The sequence below is a fragment of the Synchiropus splendidus genome, chromosome 2, assembly GCF_027744825.2.
Source record: "Synchiropus splendidus isolate RoL2022-P1 chromosome 2, RoL_Sspl_1.0, whole genome shotgun sequence".
Lineage (NCBI taxonomy): Eukaryota > Metazoa > Chordata > Actinopteri > Syngnathiformes > Callionymidae > Synchiropus > Synchiropus splendidus.
Window position 1 is genome coordinate 27,770,795 of NC_071335.1, and position 20,857 is coordinate 27,791,651.

Below are 20,857 nucleotides of genomic sequence, written 5' to 3' on the forward strand. Positions count from 1 at the left end.
TCTCCCTCTCTCCTCCCACCTGAGCAGTAATTTGCTGGGCTGATGAGGGCAAAGCAGAGGCAGGAACACGCTTCTCCTCACTCCAGAACTCACTGTGATTCAGACATCTGAGAGAAACCGATCCTTTGTGCGCTCTTTCCTAACCTCTCCTCTGTTTCTCTTGATTTTTGTCACTCTCCTACTTTCCTCCCTCCCACACTCACTCACTCACTCACTCACTCTCCTTTCTCCCTGGTGTGTGTGTGAACTGTGGAATAACAGACGCTCATGTGAGCAGCCTCTGTGGCGGCAGCAGTCACTGGTGAGGAGGAGGAGGAGGAGAGTGGAGATAAAGGAGTCAACACCACCATCGTTTTTGATCGGATTCACACCAGACATGTGAGAAGATGTCCGTGGGCGGCTGCGCGTGTCCCGGTAAGTAGCTGAGGACTGTCATTCGCAGCTGCTTCTCCACCTTCACTTTCCTCTCCCCAGTGCCGTCACTCACTTTCTCTGGTTGTTTGTTAAAGGATGTGCTTTGGCTGGTGAGTGCAGGCACTGTGGCGTGACGGAGGCAGAGAGGGGCACGGAGAGTGGTGCCCTCGGGCCAGGGGCTCTTTTTTGCAAAGACTCATGGGAGGTCACCCTGTGCAATGGTTTGGGGAATCGTGTGCGAAACGACTCAACCAGAATTCATCCTCTCATATCCATTCCTGAAGTCGAAAAGAGTTTCTCCATCACTGTTGATGGCAACTTTCCATGTTAGTGACACTGCAAAGATGAACACCTCTTGGAATGAGTTCTTCTGGTGATGGAAGCACATGCAAGGAATTAACCGCGTGTGTCCGGCTAGAGTCACTCGATCATGCATCTGCCGTTTAGCATGCAGAAATGAATGGCAGAAAAAGAAACAAGTTAGTGTGGACTTGGAGTCGCAGACAGATGGGAGATGGTTTATTTATCCATCCTTGGGAACAAAGCCAAGTTGTCTGAAGCATTTCAGGAAATGAAAGATGCAGTAGTGTCTAACACCTTATAGCAAGTTGTTCAACTGCATCAGTGTCCAACAGTGATGTACAGATCAAGGCCAAATTCAAGTGTGTGGATGTGTGGAGTATAAAAAACCTATTTAAGCAGGTGCGACAGTGAAGATGACATGATGATGGACAGAGCGCAGATCTGCACACACTCTTGATGAATGACATCAATGTTCACTCAAAAGACTTTGCTCGCACCATTTTAACTTCCGCCTCCCCGGCTTACACACACACACACACACACACACACACACACACACACACACACACACAGATAAGGTGTGAATCTTTGCTACCCAACATGTTGCTGTTCTTTGCTCACATGGCTCCACGTCTGTAGCTGTGGCACCGTCTTTCGTCTGCTGGCTGTTGCAGGTGCCGCTGATGGTGATAACAGACTCTTGACCCGGATTAGCGTTTGATTTCCTCAGGGATGCGGTTTTTCATTCACTTCAGCGCCATTCTGTGCATAAAGGTTCACACTCTTTTACAGATCAAAGGGTACATTAAAAAAAATCAAAAGTGTGACATTTAAAGGGCAAAGATCACTTGCTAAGATCAAGAGCCTCCGCAGAGATGCGGTCACCTCTGAACTGCAGGATGGTCAGTCGTCATTTCAGGATCTTTAGAACATTTAACTTTGATGATGAAAAGAGAGAGCTAGCATGAATTGAATAACACTTGCTGGATTAAAACATATTTTGGTGATATTTGTCTTTATTTTTTTGGGACTGTCCTTCAGAAGTCATGTTTACAAAGATAAGCTAGTGGGACTCCCCTCCTCCTCAGAGATGAGCCTTGAAAGAAGTGACCAAACCGTACTTTGATAAAACTTTACATTTAAGGTCCTGAATCCAGAGTTGGGTTAATGGGCTCCAGCTGTCCTGATCTTCAACATCTGATCTTGTCACAAATTAAGGACAGACCTTTAACGCTCCGCTGCTTTGACCTACATCTTAAAAGCCAGTGTGACAGGGAGTGAGTGATCAGCTCTGAAATGGATATCCAGATGTAGCAGGAGACTTTTTGTAGCTGCTAGAATTGGTTGTTTGTGGTTTAGAGGAGTATTAAATGATGTTAAAGTGAGCTTGGTTCTGCCGCTTCTGCGTTGTTTAGTTGCTTCATTTAAAAAAGAAAAAAAATATCTGTTTGACCAAAGAATAATGGAGCCGTGAATCTGTCTTTCCAGTGCCAAACTGAATGAACGCCGGGAAACTAGGAGCTAGTGTTTGTATTAATTTGTATGTGTGCAAGTATGCAAGGACAAATTCAGAGGAAAAGAACACAATTTATTAACCATGAACCCAAATATTACATACAGACAAGATAGAAAAGTAGAGGGAGAAAAAGTTTTCAGCAACCATTCCTGAATCAAGACTTAAAGGTAGGGTAAGTGATATGAATTCAAAGTCCAACCCACTTTCTTCTCTCTCCCCCTGAGGCCACGACTCCAGAGCATTATTTCAGCGCGAGGAGAGCAAATGAATCTGATGGACATATCACTATACTGTGGGTTGGTCAAAATGTTTGGACCGTGCTGTATGTCCCACAGGTGACTGAAGTATTTGTTTTTGTTAGAGCATTTCATTTTGCTATCAGGGTACAGATGCGAGTATAAGCAAAAAAATAGCCTGTCCTACCGTTATATACTGCTCACAGTTGAAGGTTGCAGGTTAGCTTCTTTAGCGGCTACTGCACTGGTGGTGCCGCCATATGGTGGATGAATGGGCTCTGATTCTTTGGATCAGGATTTGGCAAAGCACCTGTTATTGTTGTGCACGGAGGTGAATTTTATAATGTGGTTTTTGAACCTCAGACCACTGACATGAGCTCCACATGTGCACTCTGAAAGCAACACGTTTGGTGTTAGCTGTACTGATAAAAAGGCAGTTCAGAGCACCATTACTGGGTCCTGCAGCATCACAGTGACGTGCCCATCTGTCGCTGTCTAACTGGCCGCTGTGGGCGCTGTGGTCAACCCTCCAACAGCCTGGATGTGGACCTGGAAGTTTAGCCAACCACACATGCAGGGATCAGGTTTCCTCTGTGCCAGTCTCAGCTTGAATCATTTGAAAGATGGAAAGACTAACTGGTACCATGTTTTGCGGTTGGGAAACTATTCAGCTGATGGACTGGTGCTAAAGAGTTCAGACGGTGGAAGGCTGCACTCATCTCTCTAGCAATTCCACGTTGAGGCTACAAAATGTGATTTATTTACTGTGTGTGTGTTGTCTATCTGTAGGAGGCAAACACTTCATCTGTAACACGACTCTGAGAGGGCTGGTGCGTTTGTTTAGAACCGGTTCGTGGCTGTCTTGTGGTTGGATGCATGCTTAATCAACACAGTCATGGAAATTTCCAAAATGAAGTATGACTGCATTCTTGAGGGCTTTGCTCCCGTCCTTTGCTGCTCCCGCTCACTTTTGTCCGTCTCATCCTCGGAGCCGCTCGCTGCTTTATTTTACAAAGGTTTTAATGACCACACAGGTGGTACCGTTTCTCGTCCCTCCTACTGCATGAACTGGGTCAGAGGTTGTGCTCGGACGACGATGATGAGCACAGGAGAGGTGAAACCAACTGGAGCTCATCCTCTTTCTGTCTCTGGTTCTGGCTTGTTTACATTCCAGAGTCATGTACGACGCCGAGGGTCCCTCCCCCTTCTTGTGTGGGCTCGGTGTTTGCGCTGGGGATTGTATGGAGACACTCGCACTCAGCATGTGCCCCAACATGTGGACGACATAAACAGTGAGGCCAAGTTGGATGAGCCCGGGCGGCGGTGTGACTCTGGAGTCTTTCTGGATGTTTGCTTTGTGGTCTGTCCGAGCCAGACCTTACATCACGTCCCCTCCACCTCCCCTTTGTTTTTAACCCTTGCTCTCGCTCACCTCTGCCCCCCACCCTCCGCCATGTTTCCCCTGTACTGTATTTCACTCTGCGCTGTGTGCACACCTTCATCGCCGCCCATCCCCTCGCCACTTCTATTTCTTCAACTCGGTTGATTGCTAGCGTATGTTACCAGGCTGGATAAGAGAAGGGAAGGGGGAGGGGAGAGGGACTGTGCCCTCTCATGCAGGGAGTCACATGCTGTCCCTGATTGGAAGAAAATGAGTAAAGACTGCTGCCTGGCTGAAATGGCAACAGACAAAAAGGCACAAAGGCTGAGCTGTTTGGAGCGGGTTGCACAACAAGGGAGCCTGAAGAGAGGAGGAGGATGTGACGAAGGCCACGGGAGAGAGTGAGCGGATACTGTGGAAAGATGTAGATTAAGCGAGGGAGAGGATGAGGGTGGGAGAAAGAAAGAACAGGGGTGACGGAGGAGGGAGGCGGGGGGGTGCAGGAAAAGGAAGCAAGTGGGAGATGAGCATCACTGTAGGAGTGCATGGGCAGAGAGAGCGAGGGGAAGGTGGAGGGGAGTCGGAGGGAGAAATCACTGTGCTTCTGTGTTTTCTGCAAGGCTGAGTGCTGATGTGATTGGCTGGGGGTGGCAGACCTGACTCTGAGATCAGAGACAGACAAAATGGCTCCCTGAGAACACAGAGCGCAGCATCAGGATGCTGTCATCTCCAGTTAGTCGACACAGGCAACTGAGTCGCACCTGCGGCACACGCCAATAGAGGACATAAACCACAGTGTCACAACAAGGCAAGGTTCAGCTTCAACATTCCAAATCTGAAATCTCTTCCTCACACTGAACATGATAATAGTGACAATCTGCTCTTCTCATCTCTGCCGCTTTAATCCCGTCACCCATTGGCCCGAAGTACCACATGTGACACTCGCTGCCGAGCTCTGTTGTTGCTGTGTGTGTGTGTGTCTGTATATGGCTGCCGGAGAAGATCCTGAGGAGACAACTGCCCACAGAGAGGGAGAACGCTGACATGATGAAAACAAACATACTGGCTCGCAACCACCACCGGAGGGCGCTGCTGCCAAAGGTCCAGAACTACAGTCACACTAACCGCACATCATCTTTGCTCTTATGCAACTGGAGCAGGGGTCGTCTTTTGTGAAAATCCAGAAAGTGTGCACTCGAAGAATCGTACAAAAATTGCCATCATATTTTGCTTAGGAGCTTCGTGTCTTGCTTGCCAGTGTGTTTGGTAGCACTTCAGTCGCACAATTATTGACAGTAAAATACTCAAATATCACATTCACAGTTCCATGTTTGCGCATACGACTAATGTAGTGATTCTCCACCCAAAGGTGGGCCTTCTTCTGGACGGTTATTCAGTTCAGACATTAAATATATTAATATAGTATTTTCATTAATATGATCATTTAAATAATTTTTAAAATTTAATAAAACAGTTACATTTATTTTATTGTATTTTATTTATTATTGTAAGTCATTTTAGGGTTTTTTTTTTCTTTTCACAAACATTTTAAATGTTGACTCAACTCATGCTTCAGCAGCAGGATTTGGAATCTGCTTCATGAGCTTGCTTCCGTAGCTGCCCTCTAACAAGTCTGTCCATTTTTACGTGGCAGATTCTGTTCCTGAATTTAGTTCTTCTGTTTGCATTTCCCATCAGAGGTTGCCACAGCAAATTGTCCTTAGTCATCCTCTGTAGCCTCAGGGGAGGAGGTGAGTCCCACCTTGGAACGGGCAAAATATTCCTGTAGCTGCTTTGTTAGCCAACGATTTCTGATGACAGGAAACTGACATTTGCCTACATCTTTGGTTCTTGGTTGTGTGGAGCTGGGTCTGAGCCGCAGGGAAAGAAACAAGTGCCAGGAGAAGGGGTCATTGTTGCTGTTTTTACTGGTTCCTTCCTGTGTCCCCCTCCAGGCAGGTGTTGACCACAGAAAGGGCTGTTGTTGGATATGGGCCGAGACATGTCACCTGCCAGTCCCTGCAAGCTGGAATGAGTCATGGAGTAGGTTATTCGGCCACTTGGACAATCGCCAAGTGAGACTTCATCCAAGTGATGTGAAACAGATAAAGAGGAAGATAGCTTTGTCGTGGTCATGAATACAGTTATAAACTGACAGGTTTAACTTTGGACCTTTCAATAGAAAGCCAGTCCGTCGTGCTGCTGGGACATTGAAGGGGTTCTTGTCTACATTTAATATTACCATTAGAACAACAGTCCTCGCTTCTTCTTTGCTCTCAGACAAAATGACGTGAGGTTGGCATCAGTGCTTGGACTCGGATCAGTTCACACTCTGTTTTTTTTCTAGACTGAGATTGGCATGCGGCTGTTTTCTGATGAGTCCTGAGGTCTGCAGGAAGGGAGGGCTGCTGGGATATTTGTTATCAGAACTCCAGCAGACGTCGTGATGGTCAGTTTCCTGTTGACGAGAGAGGGAAGTGGCATGTCGTGTGTGTTTGTGTGTACATGCACGCAGCAGCGTTTCGGCCCCCCAGCGGCCCCCCCTCCTCATGCCCCTGAGCCTGACTGTCTGGACATGGGAGATATCGGAGTGGTGGAGGCATGAAAAGCGGCTGAGTCTTGAGTTAGTTTTGTGTGACGCGCTTCAAGTTGTTGACAAAATGGCGGCACCAGAACAACTAAACCCAGAGGGAGGTGAGTCTTGGTGTTACTTTGCCTCTTTGCCAATTTCTTGAAGCTAAAGTAAAAACTAATGAACTTTTGCTTGCAGTTATGTTGGTTTTCTGCTATCGGTTCTTGTTTGTAAGGCGGATTGAAATTGTTTTGTGTTCTTGGAGACACCTGGTTGCATGTAAGAGTTTATTCTGCTGGTGTCTAATCACAATTTGTACATAGGCTTAATGCTGGAGGTGTGATTGTGTCTGTAAGTGGTGAAGTGGGGTTGGGGAAGGTAGTGGGGCGCGTGTGAGCGCGACCGACTGGCTAGGGTGCTGGTGGAAGATAAGGCTTGCCTCACGGCTCAGCGCGAAAGAAGCGGTGTGTGTAAGCCCTGGAAGCCTTATCCTGACACACCTCCCACCCCCACCTCCTCTCCATCACCCCGAACACACACTTGTGCGGTGGATTAACCCCGGCATGTGCCATTTCAATGGGCGAGCTTAGAACACACACTCACACAAGCAGAAAAATGCATTCACACACACTGGATTAACCCTTGTGTGTCCAGCTCCATGAATGATTTTTAGCCTCTCTACAGTTGTGACATCCCTAACTGCTGGCGTTACCATGACTACAGGGGGTCAGTGAATGCGAGATAGGCAAATCCACATCAGTCGCCCACAGCAGACTCTCTAAGCTAGCTCAGACTACACCTCCTGCTCTCATAAGAGACAAGGGCTCAGCCGAAAAGACTGTCAGAGCCTCGTGAGCCGTGCAGTGCTTATATTGCAATGGAATAAACCGTTTTCAAGTGATGTTTGTCGCTTATTTTGACTGTTATAGGTACAAACCAACAATTGTTCGATGGGATAAAACAACGTGTATTATCCTGTTTTGTTTTGTTTTGTTTTTCTGCACGCTCAACGGAACCACATCCTTGTGTAAGCCAAGGATATCACACCCATGCCAGAGTACTGTGTACGTAATACAGGGATTATTTTGTAATCAGAAACAGGTTAATAGTGCACTCTATAAACTACTTGTGTGCATTATATATTTTAATTTGTTTTTGCGGCACATCTATTTGGGGATTAATCATGTCCATATTAGAAATATTAAAGTATTACCAAAAATAAGGGTGTTTTGAAGACCATTATTAGTTAGGATTTAGTTCAAAATATTTTCCTTCTTTGACCATTGTCCCTGATGACGCTAGTCCCCCCGGTCAGCCAACAGTCCCTCTCATATGCTTCTTGCTAATCTTATCCTTCCTGGTCACACCAATGAAAACCTGAGCATCTTCACGTGTGACTCTTCAAACTCTGCTTCCTGTCTTTGGGTCAGAGCTGCCGTCTCTCACACATACATCATGGCAGGTCTCACGACTCTAGAGCTTCTCTTTCACTCTCTGACAGTGGTCTCCACCTGTTCCACCCTTCCTGCACTCTCCTCCTCACCTGTGCTATTGAGCCCAAATACAACTCAGTTTTCACTACCTCTACTCATTCAACTGGATTTTTCTCTCCTAATCCCACAAGGAGTTTCATCTCAAGATTTTCATGCAAGACATGTCTTTGCACAACCAACATTGAAGGAAAGTGACCCAACAAATTAGTGTCTGCATGTTGCTTTACAACAGAGATGGTCAAAGTGAGGCCCGGGGGCCACATGCGGCCCTTTGCCTGTGTTGATGCAGCACTCGCAAAAGATGCAGGTTTCATTCATTACTTTTGAACTTAATAAAATAGAAACCAATTGGTTGATGTTTAGGTTTTTAGTTCCCTTTTTAAAGAGAATTATTGGATAATTGAATAGCTTTTGTCCTTGATGAATTATGAGCATTTTTATTATTGTTTCGAAGTTTATTTTTTTAATACCTTGAAAATGTGTCTGCTGTTTTACTCATTATTTTCCAAGATATTAAGATCCTCAAATATTACTAATTTACATTGATTTACCTAAAATTAAATGTACAAGAATTAAACATATGTATTGAAATAACATACTTCAAACATAAATCTTGGCAAGATTATTACACTTTTTCATTTTCATTATACTGAAGTAGCAGTTACATTTGAGATTCTTTTTCTTTTGTCCTACCTATTGGCTTGCCGGCCCCTCACCCTAGCCTCAGTATATGATGCGGCTCCAAAGAGGAATCTAATGCTTTACAAAATATGAAGTAGTCATCATAAAAAACACTTGCAGAATTAGAATAGAAAATGTTTCTCAAAATAACAGATTGAAAGTCTTGGTGAGATTAGGATTAGTGTGAGATTATTTCATCCAGTTGCATGAATTAAATCTGTACCAAACAATACAATGCTGCAGTCTGAAGACAATAAGGCAGAACAAAATCATGTCAAATTATTTTGAATAAAACAGTAAAGTTTATGCAGTAACCATCCCTCAGCAACAGGGTAATGAACCAAGGTCGTGTCAACAATGCATTATGGCATGCAACACTAGCTAGATATCAGTTTAGTTTAATGGTTGTATAGTACGAACAGCTCTCCTTATTTTGTAGCTGCCTTTTAAAGGTGCATTGTGGGATATTTAGTTCAGCTGTGACGGGGAGTTACACTTTCACACCCGACACTTCTATACTGTATTTCACTGGACGAAAACCACGTCCAAGTTCCCCCTCTGATTATCTCGCCAACCTTCAACCTCCTGCTCCTCGTGGTTTGTTCATGCTACTCTCTGCATTCCTAATTTACACAGCATCCAGTCTGTGGACCCCCAGGTTCACGGACAGCTCAGGCTCAACCATGCACACAGGAGCTCGGGCAGGCCGGTGTGGACCAATCAAACATTAACTCGTGTCAGTAGAATAGTTGCCTCCACCACTGCTGTTTTGTTTGGCAGCTGTTGTTGTCAACAGTTGCCTGTGTGCAGCCACAGCATAATTGGTGAATAAATCATTTATGAAACATTGTGTTTCACTCCTCGTGCTAGGATTAGACTGGGTGTGAATCCACCTCTGCTGCTGGCTCATATCGTTGGCTACAGTAACATGCGTTTCTGTTCGGTATTTATACAGTCAAAGGCTTGACCTAATAACTTGTTCTTTTTATATCTGGACACCAGCCATATGGATGAGCCGTCGCTGGCTGTGATCTGAATATCTGATGATAATTTGAAGCGATTTAAGAAGATTTACTGTGTGCATGTGCTTTTGGAATGGGAAGGAAATGCACATAAACTCAAAGATGCCATGAAGTTACCCTCTTTTTTTCTGCATATTTCCTGATGATGATGATGAATATGCAGAAAAATGATTATTATTTTATTATTCTATTATTATTATTATTATTTTATTTTAACTTTTAGAAATTATTAATGGCACTGCTGGTCTGGGGATTACCCCATAAAATCAATGCATGGCAACTTTCTAAAAGTCTAAAATCTAAGAGTCTAAAATTGTGATTTAACATCCTGTTTTCTTGACATTAGAGTGTTGACAAAGATGATCAATTCAGATGGTCTGTTTTGTGATTCATCAACTGCAACAAGTTTACCTCCTAGAAATTCACAGGTGAAGCATTGGCACCATGAAACAGAATGTTTTGAGAACAGTAGACTTGACACCATGTATGATGTCATCAACATTACAAATATTAAGTAAAAGCAAAGTTGTGTTCATATATGCTATTAATCTCCGAATGTCCTTAATTTTGTCGTAGCAGTACGTGAGATGGAGATCAACAGTGGAATAACACTGGCGATACATCACAGATTTAATCAAGCATTTTTATTATAGCTTGGTATTGATTCAAATTTCCCAATGATTCACGATTCAATTCAATTTGGCTTTAAAAATAAGGCAGTAAATAGCAGAAAAACCCACTATTAAAAATACTGTTAACATTCTGGTTCAAACTTTGGACTATGCACAGGAAAATCAATTCAGGTCGATGAAACAATATTTTTATTTATTTCTTTTTTAAAAGCCAGCCCTACTTTTTAATATGTGAAGGCAGGATGGATATGCAGAACATATGCATGTATGTGGAACATTTGGACGTTATGTACTTGATCATTATATAATACATATAATTATGATTATTTCTATTATGTGTGCGCATCCATCCATCCATCCATCCATCCATCCTCATTACTTGAGGTATCAGTTGCCGGGTCGTGGGGGCAGCAGCTTCAGAAGGTTGTGCCAAAAGCCCATCTCCAGGGCAACATCCACCAGCTCAGACTGGAGGATCCCGAGACGGATACAATCCCTCCACCTGGCCCTGGGTCGACCCCTCGATCTCCTCACAGCTGGCCATGCCTGAAACGCCTCCAAAGAGAGGCAGCCAGGTGGCTTCCTCTTGAGATTCCCAAACCACCTCAACACGGAGAAGCAGCGGTTCTACTCTGAGTCTCTCCCAAGTGACAGAACTCTATCTCTAGTGGAGACGCCTGCCACCCCTCGGAGAAAACTCATTTCAGCCTCTTGTACCCGGCTACAATGGTTGAAGTAGGTTTAGAAACCAAGACGACGGTTGAAAAGAAGAGGTTCAACTACTCTCCAGTAGTACATAATTTGATTTATCTTATAATAAAAAAATAAGACAGTACAATAATCCATCTAAGAATGAATACTCTGGCAGCCTATAGAGACGTGATTCTGTCCTGGATGGACAGCTTCCGCTTTAGTAGTCAATATTTGAGTATTATAATCCATTTACGTACGATTTAGCTGCTGTTCTATTTGGGCTCTGGCTCAACAGTGAACCCCACCGCATGCATCTTGTTTGCCAGCTGATGGGCACTAATGAGGTGAACATGAGATTCACTTGCATCATGTTTATTTCCTTGCACACACTCCTACTCCCGGCATTAGGCCAATTCTCATCTGTGTCAGTTACGAAGAAGGGAGGATGGGGACGAGGGCGGATGAAAAATTGCTTACCAGACAACCTTTATGTGCAGTTGTGCATTAGAGTGGTGGTGGTGGCGGCGGTAGTGGTGGGGGCAGGCGGCTCGCTGCGCTGGGCAGAGGAGAGAGGAGCAAATGTATTGCGGAGGGAGCAACGGAGGAGGAGGAGGGCCTACAGCTATTGTTCATGTCCTCCCGTGAACAAAGGGCTCATCGGGGTCTGTATGTAAACCCACAGCGGGCTTCAACCCACTGACAAGGCCTCATGCGGGACAAAACACAGCCGAACGACTCCCGCAATTTGGCCGGTATTCCGACTCAGATTCGCGGTTTCAGCCGATTTTATTGATCCCGTTCCCCGGGACGTGTGTTGTTGGTACGTCGCGTCCAGCGGGCCTATCGGTTCTTACGCACGGAGCGTACACGGTCTGGATCTGTAAACATCAATCTTCTGCTTGGACTTCTTGGCAGGTAAACGGCTGCTTTTTCGCCCAAACGCGCACTTTCCCACCTCCGATACACGGGACCAAGCGGTCCGACTCGACATGCGATGCATTCCAATTCGAATATTGCCTTTATCCGCGTGAATTCTGGCTGAAAGGTGTTTTTTTGCGATACGCCGTTAGCAGGAATGCTAACAGATTACCAACTGCTAACGTTAGCTTCAACCGCGGAGCTCCGAACGACGTTGTTTTTCCTTCCCATCGCGGTTGTTTGTCGATCACAGTTGCGGTCTGTGGACATTATGTCGGTCCTCGTTTCCAATCGCTAATCTTGATGCAACTCCCATTGAAATAAACCGAGTTTATCTGCCTTGCCGTGCTAACTGCTAAGTGTTAGCGCTCCCCGCTATCCCTTCTAATTGCTTTTGTAGTTGCTGAGTGCGAATCCCTTTTTCTGTTATTGTTGAAAATAAACCTTATTTAAAATAAAAGTTTCATCCCAAGCAAGTGGGGTCTTCTCACAGCTTCAATCGTGGTCATATTATATATATATATATGTATAAATGTATTGTAGGCGTCAATTGCGGACGGCAGATGTCCCGAACTGAAGCAAGTTATTTTACATTGAAGGAGACAATGTTGAGCCCGGCGGATCGCTGTCATCCTGTCTGATGTTCAAGTGTTTAAACGTGCAAGACACATTTGTACCGTTTGTGTGGCTTAAAGTCGGACTCATTTATTGCATGTTTAATGTGGATGTGTGGTGTTTGCTTGTAAGATGGGGAGCAACACGATTCCCAGTGGAGGAAGTGGAATCCAGCTGATGTGATTGTGACTACCCGTCATTAACCGCTAACAGGAGAGGAAAGGAGCTAATGGAGCTTTCAACAACTAATGGACACACAACCATTGATTGTTTATTTATTTAGCAGCCCATTTGTTTGCCTGGGTGGTTCCATAGAAGCACTGCCCGCCACTTTACTGAGTGTTTTTGATATAGAGTAAATAATTACTTGTAGCAAATTATCTTTGCAAAAGTATTTTTAACAGACATTACTTGGCAACTATTCGACAGTATGGGACAAATAATTTTGTCCATTTATCCTTGTTTGAATTTCTTCATAGAGATTTTACTTGTTTTCACGCCCCCTTTGGCCTGACAGGGGTCCATGACATAAATCAGTCTTTGTACACATGAATCTGTTACATGCTACTCTGTTTAATATGCAGAGACAAGACTAGACATTTATATTTTGGGGGGGTGGTGCTCAGCCGTGGTTATGGCCAGGGTCGTGACCTGGAGCCCGCCACGCCTGGATGACCTTTATAGAAGAGCTGGGCAATTAGACTAAAGTAGGGGGGTGGTGGTGGCTTGCGTGTAATGAAGAGGATTCACAAGTGTTTTGTTTTTGACTTTGGTTTATATTTTTTGAAAGGTAGATGTTAAAGAGATGTAGACGTCGTGCTGGTGTGGTGATTGTTTTTCCTTGGATGTACTCCAATCCATACTGGGTTTTTTTATGTTACGGTTTGATATGTGAAATAATATCAAGTGTTAAAACTGATGTGCAAATTTCCTTTATTTCTGAAGGCTGTTCCTCAAAGTCATTCAAGCTGTACTCTCCGAAGGAGCCCCCCAACGGTAGCACTTTCCCCCCCTTTCATCCCGGCACCATGCTGGACAGAGACGTTGGGTAAGTTGTTTTTTTAATTAAAAAAAATATTTTTTTATGTTGTTATGTTGACCTCTCATGGCAATTGTCTTGCTTGTGTCAATATAATGGATATAGCATTCATATAGATGCAAGTGTATATTGTGTATAAAGCTGAAAGATATGCGCTCGTATTTAATTCAGGGCTGTGAGTTTTTTTCTTGTTTGTTTAATAATCCTTGTATTTGGAAGCATTTCTGGATGTATTTCTTTCTTGCGTATTGTTGTGGTAGAGTGACACTAGATGTGGTAATTACCCCATTAAAGATATCTAAATCTGTGTCTGTTAGCAGTTTAATTTAGGGAAGTCTGGCCAGATAGGATTGTGGAATAATTTATAAAATACAAATAAATATAAAAATAAAGACTGCTAAAAGATCATTCAGTGTTTTGGGTCACATGCTGCAGCATTTTCTTGGGAGGATGAATATGTTTGCAGATGTAAAAATAGTGAATTCTGAGTGGAAACATGGCTGCCATTGACAGTGTTTTACCCCGTCCCGTATTTTTTTCAGTACTGATTATTCCCAGTAAATTCTGCTTTTATTGTATACTAACAAATGTTGATTGTGGTTGCAAAGTGTTTTGACTGAATGTAAGTGAATTGACAGCTGTGCACCAAACTAGCAGCACTACATCTGGTTCAATCGCAGGTTCAAGCAGCAGGGATAATGGCGTAATATAATTTCTTCACTTAGTGGTTGTTGGTTTTGTCAGACTATGAAAGAAGTTGTGGGATCTGGAAATGCAACTAAAGCAGATTCTTTTAAACTGAAAGAATGTCTCATCTTGAAGTGGAATTTTTCACTTGTCCTGAGGCTTTATGGACCCGGTACATAAACATGCTGAGATGAAAGGCTGGAGTCAAGAGGGAAATAACAAGCCCTCCGTTCTTGGAAAGTTCAGAGATCAGTGAGAGGGTTTGCTTGAAGTCATCTGGTGCATCTGTTTGTAGTCTCTCCGCAGCTACCAGGTGTATGACTGGTTTCCTTCTTAGTATTAAGCAAAAAAGCAAATAGAATGTGCTATTAATAAAGCTTAGTCATGGGTACAAATGTTTGTCCAGGATCCTAGACATAAGGGCCAAATCAATCGTAGCGCCAAGGTTTGTTATTGAAATGATACTCACTTCAAATTTTTCTCATCTTTCAAATGGCAAATATGGATGTAGTTTTGTTGTATACACCACTATTTCAAAGACTTAGAGAATTTTGCTTTCCACAAAAAAGGCTTTTCTTCTCTTTGCCATTTAAAGTTTGAGGTTAATGTCATACGATGGTAGGATCTAGTGGCTCTAGAGCAGGATCTAAATATGTCTCCTTTTTTACCTTCAGGCCAACCCCAATGTATCCCCCGACATACCTCGAGCCAGGCATCGGGTAAGGCTTATCTCCTCTGTCGACTTATTGAGTGATTATAAAATATATAAATTAAAGCATAGTAGTCCTCAAAAGTGCTCATTTCTAATACTTGGATAGTTTTGTCCATCCGATCATGGTCGAAGCTTCCAGTTGACTTCCACTTTTTGAACCTTTCGTGTGTTTGCTACTGCAGGAGGCACACACCATATGGCAACCAGACAGACTACAGAATATTTGAACTCAACAAAAGGCTACAAAATTGGACAGAGGTTTGTGGAAAATCGTACATGCTCATAAAACTTGCACCACTCTGAATTCGACTTCTCTTTTCTGTAGGATTGCGACAACCTTTGGTGGGATGCTTTTACTACAGAATTCTTTGAAGATGATGCCATGTTGACCATTACATTCTGTCTGGAGGATGGACCCAAGCGTTACAGTAAGAGCTACTGCGACAGCTACTGTGATTTTTAATGTGACCTTATTTAACCATAAACACTTATTTTTTGTGCCTCTCCCCTCAGCAATTGGTCGGACGTTGATTCCGAGGTACTTTCGGAGTATATTCGAGGGCGGTGCCACTGAGCTTTACTATGTGCTGAAACATCCTAAGGAGTCATTCCACAACAATTTCGTGTCACTGGACTGTGATCAGTGCACAATGGTCACCCAGAATGGAAAACCAATGTTCACACAGGTATGTTCTTTAAACACGTTTACCCAGAATAACACACTTGGTAGGTCATGTGCTGGAAATGAGTTTTTTTTTTTCCTAGTTCAATTTATTGCACTTATATTAAGTGTTGGAACCAGAATAACAGCCTTTATTTATTTTTTAACTCATTATTAAATTAAAACATTATTCCCATTCATAAATGTTTTTCTTAGAACTCATAAATGTATGAAACTGTATGCACGTATAAATGTGACTGAATGTAAATTCTTTTATACGCGATGCATAAAAATACAAACCCTCATGGCACATCTTTGGAGGCGATATAGCGATGTCTGTGTAAATATATTACGAAGTGTGATGCTTGTGGAACCTGAAAGCCAGTGTTAATGAATATGTGGAAGTTAACGTTTCACATTCCCGCTCCCCCAATCTCTAGGTATGTGTCGAGGGTCGTTTGTACTTGGAGTTCATGTTTGACGACATGATGAGGATAAAAACGTGGCACTTCAGCATCAGGCAGCATCGTGAACTCATTCCCCGCAGTATACTGGCAATGCATGTAAGTGAAGTCAAGCTAGAAGACGATTTCATGCCTCTGGATCGAATGTCTTGTTGATCTCTGACTGCTGTGTTTTCAGGCCCAGGACCCGCAGATGTTGGACCAACTGTCTAAAAACATTACAAGATGTGGACTGTCGAACTCTACTCTAAACTACCTCCGTGTAAGTCAACAATGTCCTATTTCCCGCTACAATCATGATAACTTTAATTTATAAGTCATCGCTTCAGTGGACAAAGCTGAATTTGTTTAGTTAATCCACTCAATGTGACTGGCAAAGTATAAGTTGCCTCACTTTTCATTGTTATGGGCTTGTTGGATGTTGGTGTCAGTAATATTACCATAGGATTCGAAGATGCTTACGTTGACTGTACAAGAAGCTAAAATATTAAAAATGAAGAAAAATAATGATCAATATGTTTCAAATTTAAATGTTTTATCTCAATCAGTTTGATTGCATTCATGTTCTTGTTTGATCAAACCCTGATACAGAGAATGGACAGTTTACAGCATCTGAATCTCAAGATTCGGAGGAGAGCCATACAGACATGACCTCTCAGTGGCTTGTCACAGTCTTAATCGGATTTAGTAAAGAATTACTGTTCCAAAAGTATTGCCCCCGGTAGTCTCCTTATGATGTTACAGGGTATTACGTATCTAAATAACTTCATGTCTGTAGAAAGAGACCGAAAGAAAGAGCTGTCACTGGAAATAAAGTGTGAGAAATAAATTGCTGCATAGAGTTGCCCTGAGGCAACAGAGCACATTTTCGTGTTTCACTCTTGGCCTTTAAGAACAACATTTTTCCCCATAAAATAATGCTAGAAGGCACGTCTCTGTCCAAAACATTTTGATCAGAAACATATCACCTTTATAAATACATTTGTATGGTCCCTCAACATTAGCAACAAGCTTTTTTTAGCTTTATTATTTTGTAAGCAGCCACATTTATACAATTTTATACTGTTTTAATAATCTTAATTAATCGGTATATGACGTGTGTGAGTTGATGCATGTCTGATTGCGGTGTTGTAAATAGTAGTTAAAAAGCAAAACATTTTTTTGTATGTGTATATGTATTTCAGCATCTATATAAAGGGCCATTTTCATTTTGTGTAGGTTTTTGTTATGGATAGGATTTATTTTTTGTATTTATTTATTTTATATTACATCTTTCTATTATCTTTATGTAACGAAAATGTTTGAGTAACATAATAATAATAATAATAATAATGAGTAATAAATTGTAGAAACCACTTGTAAAGTTTTAAAGGCAAAATATGAATTACACAAAATGTGGTTTTTAGAACTATGTTGATGACACAACTGGTTGACACATGAAGCTGCCGAATTTAGCTGTCATTTAAAGTTGACTAGCCGTTGTAGTCCTACTGTTGGATGGACTGTCAATGCTTGTGGATCTCGGGTGGTTTAGCCCAAATGGTCTCTCCTGAGTATAACAGCAAAAGTAGAGCATTTGTTCACCAGCTGCACTTGCTACAAACGTGAAACCAACCAAGTTATCTGTTGTGATCGTGTTTCCTAACCATCGTCTGTTTGGTTGTGTTCCAGCTTTGTGTGATTCTGGAACCCATGCAGGAGCTGATGTCCAGACACAAGACGTACAGCCTCAGCCCCAGAGACTGCCTCAAAACCTGCCTCTTTCAGAAATGGCAGAGGATGGTGGCACCACCAGGTATGAGTGAAAACACTGCTCACGCGCCAAGCTCATTGGCAACCGATCTTAACGGACCTCTCTATTCAGCGGAGCCATCACGACAGGCCCCGAATAAAAGGCGGAAGCGCAAGATGTCAGGTGGCAGCACAATCAGCGGAGGGGGAACCAACAATAACAACAACAAGAAGAAGAGTCCTGGCAGTGGCTTCCCTCTGTCCAGCCAAGTTCCTGTGAGTGGCTCTCAGTCAGCCCGTGAAGCTGTATTATTCTCGCTAGTTTAAAAATGATGGCCTTTGCCAAGGATTGCTTTTATCTTGATCATTGAAATATATATGCTTCACGTTGATCCATGGCTTTGACATCCTTCACATTCGTCTTCACAGGATGTGATGGTAGTGGGAGAGCCCACTCTGATGGGTGGAGAGTTCGGCGACGAGGATGAACGTCTGATCACACGACTGGAGAACACGCAGTTCGATGCCGCCAACGGCATTGATGACGAGGACAGCTTCAATAACTCTCCAGCGCTGGGCTCCAACTCACCCTGGAACAACAAGGCCCCTTCCAGCCAGGAGAGCAAGAGCGACAACCCCACGTCCCAGGCTTCCCAGTAGAGCATCGAACCCCAAAACCTCACACAAATCATGTTCTTACTCAAAAAGTCCACCCCAGATCCCAGGTGCAACTTGGGCCCTGACTCCAGACTTTACGATAAGAATCATCGACCACTCCTAGCCTGAACAATCTCAGTATCGGCCCGACGTTCTCACTGAGCCAGAGGAGGTTTCACCATGTTTCATCCTCGCTGTGACTTGCCCCAGTACTTAGTCTCTGGTCCTTTCTCTCTGTCCTCCAATGTATCGAATGTCCTAACAACGCCCACAAACTGCATTGGGAAGGTGCTGTGACACATACTCACAGCGGTAAAGAATGGAAAGGTGGCAGTTGGACTTGACAACGGTGGCGAGTTGCTTAGGGACGACTCGTCCATCCAGACATCAAACATGACTATCGCCGCATCAGTCTGTTAATAGCGCGTCTGTGTTCGTGAGCGAATGGGTGAAGGGTGTAGATGCCGAGTTTGCAACTTTCACACTAAAGAGACCATAATAAAGTCAACCCATCCAAATTGACACCGTAGTAGCTAATGTGGCACTGGACGAAGGACAGACACAAACATAAATGAAGGATTTTCCAGTTCCCTTGTGCCCGACTCATCTCTGAGACAATGTCTGTTCTAGAGAGAGCATTTGCAACAAACATACACTCACACACAGCTACACGTTTTAAGAGTTTTTATACAGTATATATTTCCCTAGAATGTTTTTTTAATTTGTATTAAAACACCTTGTTTCAACTTTTTTATTTTTACCAATACTGAAAAGCTACAGACCAAGGAGCAACACAGGACTTTTATCCCCATCCCTCCCTCTAAGATATATTGTTTTTATCTTTTATGTTTATAAAAGAAATTATTCAGTGTGGATGTTTTTATGTTGTCTATTTTTGGTTCCTTTTTGAAGATATTTTTTTGTGTATTTGTGCTTGTATATTTAAGGTAGTAGCAAAGTTCTGTCTGACTGTAATAAAATGTATTCTTACTTAGATTTATCTAAAGCCATCCCGATCTAATGTAAAGAAACAAATAGGAAAAAGGAGAAAAAAAAACGTCATGGTCCCGGCCCTCGCCTTTTTCCTCCTCCCTCTTTTTTAAAACTTGTGTAAATTAAATGACAAAACCCCAGGGGTACAACAGCACCGTGGAAAGATCATTAACTGTCTTTTCATTTCTATTTATTTAGGTCATTTCAGCAAGTCACTTGTGTAAACAGGATGTCTTTTTTTTTTTTTTTCCAATGTCGGTCACAATTTTACATGTCACAACCCAATGTCAAGTATTTGTTTAACAATAGATTCTTCTCTACAAACATCTGGTTTGTTTATATCATGGTCTCTCTTGTGGTCATCAAAGAGGCAGTCATTCATTCTGTTTTTTTTTTTTTTTCTTCCCCCCCTCCCCCACTTACCATGTGAGTTGATCTTGTGTTTCTGACAACTTGTAGAGAAGCGCTTGGAAGTAGGACACAGGTGAAACCTCCTGCTACTTACAACCTGGCTGGATGTTTCCTGACTGACGTGTTTTGGCATCCTGTACATCTCTGTTTGGTCTTAGTTTGACACAAGCAGCAAGTGCGATTGAGTTCGAATGGCGGCCTGTACCTTCCTCAATCCTTGTAGAAAGATCATTGTTTGATATATATATTTTTGATTTGGTTAGTTTCTGCCCTTGATAATTAATGTATGGTACCAATAAAATGATACATTTTCACTTTAATTTACTGAAGTTGGTGTTTTTATTAGATTTCTTCATTGTGGGTGGAAAGTTGGGTTGTTTTTTTTTCTCTCCCATGAGTTTGTGATCAGTTATTTACATGTTAACACAGATTATACTGTACAAGCCAGTCTATAAACATGGTTAGGTTCATTTCAATGGTTGCATCACTACACTTGTATCACACCCTTGCTATATAAAACGGTCTGAATACACATGCATCAAAATAGTGTACATAGAGTAAGGCATGGCCTCGAACCAGATTAATGTGCTTGCAGTGTGTACACATAGGATTTTGAAATATTCAGCCTCCCCTCAAATGTGGCATCCACATGCATTTTGCTTCAAATTAAATGGCACAAATACAGTATTTTCATCTTCGAGACCAAGCTGAGAACATCTGCTTATTGTTTACAAGCTAATGCAGACGCTTCATTTAAGTACTGGTACAAATTCACATTCCCTCTGCATTGTCTTCAGTTGCAAAAGTATGACTTAATGATCGCTTTCTTTCTAAAGATGTCATTATCTTATTTAATTCCCATCTCATTACCCCTGATCTTCTCCCCTTGTCCTGGCTCATCTCATCCCTGCCTAATGGCATGCTTATCCCATTTATTCTGGAAATGGCTGAACTCTTTGTTGTCTTTAAGAGACAAATTGCACTTTTAATGGGAAGTTAATTTAGCATAAAAATGGGAGCGTCGTA

General features: G+C 42.8%; 1 protein-coding gene across 7 annotated transcripts; it reads left to right on the plus strand.

The window, feature by feature from the left end:
• Nucleotides 1–67: 67 nt before the first annotated feature.
• LOC128753312 (LIM domain-binding protein 1) lies at nucleotides 68–20,151 on the plus strand. 7 transcript variants are annotated; one of them, XM_053854894.1, is made up of 11 exons: nucleotides 6,405–6,544; nucleotides 13,422–13,524; nucleotides 14,877–14,921; nucleotides 15,097–15,172; nucleotides 15,240–15,342; nucleotides 15,428–15,600; nucleotides 16,016–16,138; nucleotides 16,218–16,301; nucleotides 17,711–17,834; nucleotides 17,904–18,046; nucleotides 18,200–20,151. In XM_053854894.1, exons 1-11 carry the CDS (start codon nucleotides 6,511–6,513, stop codon nucleotides 18,428–18,430), a joined length of 1,239 nt encoding a protein of 412 aa, XP_053710869.1. In that variant the 5' UTR covers nucleotides 6,405–6,510; the 3' UTR covers nucleotides 18,431–20,151. The 7 variants fall into 7 exon arrangements, with proteins under 7 accessions (XP_053710871.1, XP_053710868.1, XP_053710869.1 ...); XM_053854891.1 differs by lacking the exon at nucleotides 6,405–6,544 and adding an exon at nucleotides 11,390–11,609; XM_053854896.1 differs by lacking the exon at nucleotides 6,405–6,544 and adding an exon at nucleotides 68–414 and having other exon boundaries at nucleotides 17,711–18,046.
• Nucleotides 20,152–20,857: the final 706 nt, after the last annotated feature.

What these genes read in the sequence shown, in the direction of transcription:
- LOC128753312 (XM_053854890.1), top strand. Translation starts at nt 11,252, where the DNA reads ATGCATCTTGTTTGCCAGCTGATGGGCACTAATGAGGTGAACATGAGA. An exon ending in CTACTCTAAACTACCTCCGT is followed by an intron (nt 16,302 to 17,710) that starts GTAAGTCAACAA and finishes GTTGTGTTCCAG; the next exon opens with CTTTGTGTGATTCTGGAACC. An exon ending in CTCTGTCCAGCCAAGTTCCT is followed by an intron (nt 18,047 to 18,199) that starts GTGAGTGGCTCT and finishes TCGTCTTCACAG; the next exon opens with GATGTGATGGTAGTGGGAGA.